Raw genomic sequence first — 8,138 nt, forward strand, 5'->3', positions numbered from 1 at the left:
TAGAGACTTTGTGTACAAAATTTGGATAAAAAATATTTTAAAATGAGAGAGAAATTAATTTGGAAATAAAAGGAATAAAAAGAAAATAAAATAAAAATAGAAAAGATTGGCTCTGAGTATTTGAAAATAAATAAATAGAAAATAGAAAATAGAAATAAACGGTCAACAGAATTTGAAAAAATGTGTTGGCTAGCAGTGATTGGTCAAAGTTTGAATTTGGCACCAACATGCGCGCATAACCAACTTCATCTTCAACCTTGGATTTGATTTCTGCAAATTATGAACTCATGTTTTTAGCAACACCCAAGCATGGAATTATCTTCGCATTACATCATAGTTCATGTCTCCTTGCATCAGAGTCATTGATTGGCTCTGAGCAGGTAGAGTTTTGCTTAAGAACACGATGAATCCTAAGTGTTCAAAGTAAAATTAAATGACTAATATGAAAGATAAATTAATGGTATGAGAGGGATTTTGATCAGTGGAACAATACGAAGAGACTGGTAACTTGTTTGCTCAAGGATTTAACTCGTAGCTACCATTCCAGTTGAAGCTTCAAAGGTGAAAAATGGAAGAAATAAGGAGCAAGATGCAAGAGCTTTCAAGACAAAGTGATGATGTAGTTAGCTTCAGAGATTGCCGATGAAGCTTTATGGGAAAAGATTTTAGGTTGAAAGAGCTTGAATTGAAGAAACCGTAAACTGGTTTTAGAGTGATACCAGGTTCAACTAAGGCAAGGTTTTTCTGGCTATTCAAGCTTACAAATCAAGGAAAACAATCATCTATTTATAGGAAATGAAATAGGAATCTCACACATGCTAAACAGACCTGAATTCGTGTGAATTAGGGTTGACATTTTGGAAAATAATGCTCGTGTGAGATGAAGCATAAAATGTATGATTTGATGATGAAATCTGGTTATTTTGTGTTCGTTTGCATGTGTTTTAGCATCAGAAACAAGTTGCATACGTGCAAGTAGTCCCAAGATGCAAAATGATTTGTAATTGCAAATTATGGGCATCAGGCAAAACAGAGTTCAACATGCCATGTTTGAAGCTAGGCCAAATGGATTCCACTCGTGCATTTTATGATTTTCTTTGTGTCTTTTGTTTATTTCAATTCCATGAATTCAATTTAAAAGAACCAATTAAAGAAGGCCTGAGGTGAAAATGGTAAGTGTTGAAAGTTGAGGTCATGACATGTCTTATAGGTCAGGCATTTGGTCAGGAAGTCTTAGCATATTTTGGACATCTTAAGGCCCCAAGTTCATGGCACCATAACCTTTGATTCCCTCGTGAATTTTGAGCCAAACTTGGGCCAAATGATCTTTGACATAAGTTTAGCAAAGTGAAAAGGGAATAATACCAAAAGGATATTTGAGCTAAAATGGCATGGCTGCCAAATGGGGGTCATGGCAAGGTTTTGGCCTATTTTAGAAACTTAGCCCTTTCCAAAATTGAGGTCCTTATGGGATGAATTGATGCTTGAGCCTTGAAGCAAAGTTGTAGAGGAACTCATTAGGAATTGGGCTCAAGGAAGCTTGTTAATTGGTTGAAAATTGAAGAAATTATGGGGTTTGGACCAAAAGTGAGCCATACTTGCAAATTAGCTCAATCAAACTTTTGTCAACTTGTGAAAACTTGAAGTTTCCTTGCATACCAAGCAAAAATAATGATGGAATGAGCATACCTTGAAGAAAAATTGATTAAAGCTTGAATGATCTTCAGAGTGGCTTGAAGATTGGACCAAATGGAATTGGAATAAACACATTAACCACCCTTAACTCAATGAACCACACTTGCATATTTCTTGACCAAAATGACCATTATTTTGTCTTGAATTGATGCATGATCAACTACATGAACAAGGGAACAAACAAGTACCATTTTATTGAGAAAAGAGATGGTAAATTTTGGGGTATGACAGTGACTGTTAGAAGAAATTTTTAGAATTATTTAGATTAAAGTAGAGAACATAAGTGATGATAAAGAAAAATAGATAGGTGATGTCATTGGTAAGGTATAACATGTTATTTCTATTGAAATTTCTATTGACAAGTCAGTTCCTTGAGGACAAACAACAATGTAAGTTTGAAGTTGTGATGACTCCCTGTTATCATATATTTTATTGAGCTTTAGTTGATGTTTTGATGTATTTTAGGTTAAAACGTCTAAGTTTCATGAGGAAATTACAAGGAAATGAAGAAAAAATAAAAATGATGAATACAAGGAAGAAAACATGCAAAAACTACATGATTTTTCGGGGCCAATTTCGTGCCACGACAGCCAAAAAACACCTCATTGTGGTACAACATAAAGTGATTATGGTAAGATTTTGACTGTGGATTTGACACAGAAGAATACATCGGAGCTCCGGAATGATGGTTTTTCGTCATTGAAATACCAATTCCTTATCGGAATTTCATGTATTATTTTTTTTATCTCTGTTGTTTGAACTTTGTTACCATTAGTTGTTAATTTTCTTTTGATTAGGTTTTGGAAGACGAACCATTGTTTCATTTGCTTGATATATGATTTGTTTATCTATTATTTACTTAAATTCATATTGCATGTTTATTCCGTTACTCTATTGTGCAGTGTTATTTATGTGTTTACGAGCGCATAGATTAAACCTAAGATTACAGAGATTAGTGGCCCTAACCTTATATGTATGATTTAGAGTAATTGTTTGTCTTAGTAATTGATTTAGGAATAAAAAATTCTAAGTCGTGACCTATGAATTAGCTTTCTAATTATGCCTAAATTAACTTCAGATGGCCTAATGAAATAGTGAGTTGTCATATAAGTTAATGAGTCATACACCAATGGATCGGGAATAACGGTTATGTTAGTTCGTCGTAGTCATGTGAGATTAATCAAACACAAATAAACATGATCACCGACAATGATACTTAAGGGATTCAAATAAAAACCAAACACATGTTAATATGATATTTTTTATTACTTGTTTATTTTTTCTATTAACTCAAACAAATTGCGCACCCTCAATTTTACTTTTCAAAACACATTTAGACTGCTTTGTTAAAATACAATAATCTATATGGAGATGAATTATTTTTATTATTTGCAACACATTTTTAATACATTTGTTAGAATTACAATCATATGCACGAACATAATAAATATCTTTAAGAATTTGTGAAAGATCTATAACTTAAGGATTAACAATATTCACACCAACACCAAAAATCATGATGAACAATGATTGATGTATAGTAGAGATCAAAAGACCTTGAAGTTCTTCATAATAATTAAAAATTGAATGAAACCAGAATATATATATATATATATATATATATATATATATATATATATATATATATATATATATATATATATATATATATATATTAGCTCATGGTTGTAACTAACTTCTAACAATATACAATATTTGCTACTTAAAATAGCAAGTCAATATGTTACACATTTCAAATATCTGATTACTTCATCCGAGGGAAACTACGAAGAAAAAATGATTTGCTAGTTCTTTTTAGATGATTTTTCTTTTGGCTTACTATTTGTTTTCATTGAAAACTTTATTCAACCGTGCAATTGATAACTTTGACTTGCGATAGTATACTTAAGCAAAGTGGTCCACGTCTCCACTATGTTCACACATCAATTTATTATTATATATTATAGTTCTTAACTATACCTTTTGATATCACTCTATTGTTAATATTAATTTGCTAGAGAAGACATGGGTACTCTTCTTCCAAGCTCAACACAAGATCATGAAAAATCAGAACAACAAAATACTTTATATATTCAACATCAAAAAGATGTTGATGCTGGTGCTCTCTTTGTCCTCAAATCAAAAGGTATTATTGCTCCTAATTTATTTAGCCTTCTCAAATTCTTTATTTATCTTTGTATGGAACATTATTTCACTGTGTTTTTTTTTCTTCTTCTTACTTTAGAATATGTAGTATATTACATGGTTTCAATAACAAATATTATGGTTAACATAAGGTTATATTTTATTTAAGAGAATGTAATCTATGTTAATCACCTAATTTAAATTTAAAATTTTACGTAAAATATTTTCATATTAAATATTGAATATAATAAGATATTATATTTTTAAAATAAAAATTTATATAAATGAAATAAAAATAAGAACTAAATTAAAGAGAAGGATAATTTATAAGAGTTAAAATTTATTTGATTATTAATTTAGTTAGAAAAATTAAAATTAATTGTTGATTTTGTTTAATGTGGGTTAACTTTCGCTCTCTTTTGACCAAAATTTTCTAATTTAGATTCTACCTTTTTTTGTTTATTTAATCATTTTTAAAATTTCACTTTTTAAAGTAAATAGATAGAATTTCATGCGATATGAAATAATTAGTGGAAAGATCTGAATCCACATATTAATCATTAGATTTTAAAGATATAGAGTGACCTTAATCTTACAAACGATTTTATAATAATGAATTAAATCAGACTTTTAAAAAAATGCTAAAATTTTTATATAGAAAAGTATTCCACAATTTACCAATCAATTTTGTAAGCAAAATTGGACTCTATTTTTCACTACAGTGGACTTACTATAACACGTGCAAATCTATATTCTTGAAAATCTATACTCTAGGAATTAAAATAGATTAATTTCACTTATAATGATATAGTTTTTTATTTGGGTCCCAATTAAAAAACTCATTAGTCATGAACCCTAGATTGTAGTTGAATCATTCCATTTTTTATTGTTATTTTTCCTTGTGACTTTCAAGAATCAAAATAGTGATACTATTTTGTCTTTTTGTTACCTACCTTTTTTGAATAATTGTTGCAAATGGTGTTTGGTTGCAAGCAAAGTTTCATGTTAACAATGATATAAATATAATGAGTTTATACTGTATAATATATTATATATATATTGTGTGGCTCATAGGTAACGATGAACCCTAGAGTTTATGTCATATTCAAAATACCTTAACCAACCGGTCAATAATTTTGAACTTTGAATATATAGAAAAATATGAGGAGAAATTTGAAAATGAGTGCGGATACATTTGGTTTTTTCATATTCATTTCTAATAATTAGCTTTTTCATATTATAATTTATTTCTAATAATTTGGTTTTTCAATAAATTAATTTTAAGAAAAATGTTTGATGTACACTCTTTTTTATTATTTTTACGAATAAAAATGTGATTAATTCAGTTGACGTTGTACAATAAAATTAATTTATATAATTTAATTAATCATAATTTCAAGTTAGAGTTAAATTAAACACATTTTTATACATAATTAACCATGTGTCTAACATTAAAAAAAAAGTGTACATCTATCACCACTCTTAACTCAAACAGCATAAGATTTTTATTTTATGATTTTATCCTTCATTTTTATTCTGTTATATTAATTAAAAAAATTAAATAAATTTAAAAAAAAAATTTATATATTACTTCAAATGTTTATTTTTTAAAATATTATACTTCAATCATCTGTTTATTTTGAAAATTGCATGTGATAGCTCAAATAATATGTATTAGTTGAGTTAAATAAATTAAATATACGGACTAAATTTATATTTATTTATATATATAAATATAAATAAATTATTATATATAAATTAACATCTTATTTTAAAAATTTTATTTATTTATTTTAATATACAAACATAGTCATAATCTTTCTCTAACTATATTCTCTAATTTGTTATAGGTTCATGGGTACACTGTGGTTACCATTTAACAACATCAATTGTGGCAGCACCACTTCTAAGTCTTCCTTATGCTTTCACCTTCCTTGGATGGACTGGTGGAGTATTTTTCTTAGTAATTGCAGCTATAGTCACTTTCTATTCCTACAATATACTATCTCTTGTTCTTGAGCACCAAGCTAAGTTGGGTAATCGTCAGCTTCGATTTCGAGACATGGCTCGAGACATTTTAGGTATTATACGTGACTTCGTCCCAAATTATACACGACGTTGTTGTATATAGTGTTAGTCATATTCTTTGTTTCTAAAATAAAATCCAAATGTATAACTAATGTGAAACTAACTAACCTCGGCAGGTCCTAACTGGGGTCGTTATTTTGTGGGGCCAATTCAGTTTGCAGTTTGTTATGGGGTTGTAGTTGCTTGTATTCTTCTTGGTGGTCAGTGCATGAAGGTAATTTTAAATAACTGCTTCGGTCTTTTTGCGATTTCGGTTGATATAAATGTTGCGTTGTATATTTTCCACAGGCAATTTATGTGTTGTCAAATCCAAATGGATCAATGAAGCTTTACGAGTTTGTCATCGTATTTGGTTGCTTCATGTTGATTTTGGCTCAAATCCCATCTTTTCATTCATTGAGACACGTTAATCTTGTCTCTTTAGTTCTCTGCTTACTCTATAGTGCTTGTGCTGCTGCTGGTTCTATATACATTGGTATTTATTTTTTACTCATCAATTTTCATTTTCATGCAACCTTGGTGATTCAAATATATTGTTTTGGTCTAAACTTCACCATTGTTAATACTATAGGAAACTCATCAAAAGGACCAGAAAAGAGTTATTCTTTGAAAGGTGATACTGAAAATCGAGTATTCGGAATCTTCAATGCTCTTAGCATCATTGCTACTACATATGGAAATGGAATCATTCCTGAAATTCAGGCTACGTTAGCTCCACCAGTTAAAGGAAAGATGTTCAAGGGACTGAGTGTTTGTTATGCTATAGTTATTGTCACTTTCTTTTCGGTTACTATATCGGGTTATTGGGCGTTTGGTAATGAATCTCAAGGTCTTATCTTAAGCAACTTTGTGGATAATGGGAAGCCATTGTTGCCCAAATGGTTTGTTTATATGAGTAATGTTTTTACTATAGCACAATTGTCCGCGGTTGGCGCGGTAAGTAACTAATACACTAACCTTCTCATCATCTACTAATGGTTTCTCTAGTATAGATACTTTCTTCGGATGAAAGACGTATTTAGTGTCTGACATGCGTTATTGTCTGACACGTAACACTTCATTTTGATAGAAGGTGTATTCAGTGTCTAACATGTGATATAATATGTGAAATTTCTTTTAATAGATTGTGTATTTTGTATTTGACATATGTTAGTGTGTATATGACATATGTTAGTATCCGACACGTATCACTTTTTTTTATAAAAGGTGTATTCAATGTCTACCATGTGTTAGTCTCGAATATTTGTTAGGATCTAGCATGTAACACTTCTTTTAATAAAAAGTGTATTCTGTATTTGACAGATGACACCTTTGATCGAATGTGTGTTCTAACCTGTGACACTTTTTTTTATGGGAGGCGTATTTGGTGTCTTACATTGTTGGTGTCTGAAACGTGACAGTGTCCAACACTGTGTGTGATATCTATGAACCTTAATGAAGTGAACTATTGGATTTTAATGCAGGTGTACTTGCAACCTACAAATGAAGTGCTGGAACAAACATTTGCAGATCCAAAAAGTCCCGAGTTCTCGAGCCGCAATGTCATCCCTCGAGTGATTTCTCGATCATTAGCGATTACTATTGCAACCATTATAGCAGCCATGCTTCCATTTTTTGGGGACATAAACTCACTTATTGGAGCTTTTGGATTTATGCCACTTGACTTTGTCTTACCTGTAATATTCTATAACTTGACATTTAAGCCATCTAAGAGAAGTCCCATTTTCTGGTTGAATGTAACAATTGCTGTTGTTTTCTCTACTTTGGGAGCTATATCAGCAATTGCAGCTGTTAGGCAGATAGTCCTTGATGCCAAAAATTATAAACTATTTGCTAATGTATGATCATGTTAGCCCATCCTAAGAAGTTTTGCCTATTCTATATATTATACGTTTCATTTATATGTCACATGATTTTCTATAATATTATCTATTTTACGTTATTGTTAATGATGGCTTTGTTTTCATTTTAGTGTTTGTGTATTTGATTTCTTCACTAATTACATACTTTTTCATAATTTTCTTTCATCTTTGACGTGGAATGTTGTTTGTGCATTTTATCCACTGCATTTAATTTGTATATTCACGATTTACCTTTAGATAGAGTCTATGGTTCCATTGTAATTTTTTGTACGAGGAGTTTTCAAGTGAAGTGATGATGGGAGAGTTTTTTTAATCATCTCGTGAACGAAATTCATGAGAAAGCTTCGA

At 30.1% G+C, this 8,138-nt stretch overlaps 1 protein-coding gene across 1 annotated transcript; it reads left to right on the plus strand.

Annotated features, from left to right (window-relative positions):
• Nucleotides 1-3,674: 3,674 nt before the first annotated feature.
• Nucleotides 3,675-7,870, plus strand: LOC127107344 (GABA transporter 1). The gene is made up of 6 exons (XM_051044635.1): nucleotides 3,675-3,841; nucleotides 5,691-5,921; nucleotides 6,045-6,142; nucleotides 6,217-6,403; nucleotides 6,500-6,864; nucleotides 7,392-7,870. Exons 1-6 carry the CDS (start codon nucleotides 3,721-3,723, stop codon nucleotides 7,770-7,772), a joined length of 1,383 nt encoding a protein of 460 aa, XP_050900592.1. The 5' UTR covers nucleotides 3,675-3,720; the 3' UTR covers nucleotides 7,773-7,870.
• Nucleotides 7,871-8,138: the final 268 nt, after the last annotated feature.

This window comes from Lathyrus oleraceus, chromosome 7 (genome assembly GCF_024323335.1).
Source record: "Lathyrus oleraceus cultivar Zhongwan6 chromosome 7, CAAS_Psat_ZW6_1.0, whole genome shotgun sequence".
In the NCBI taxonomy this organism is placed as follows: Eukaryota; Viridiplantae; Streptophyta; class Magnoliopsida; order Fabales; family Fabaceae; genus Lathyrus; species Lathyrus oleraceus.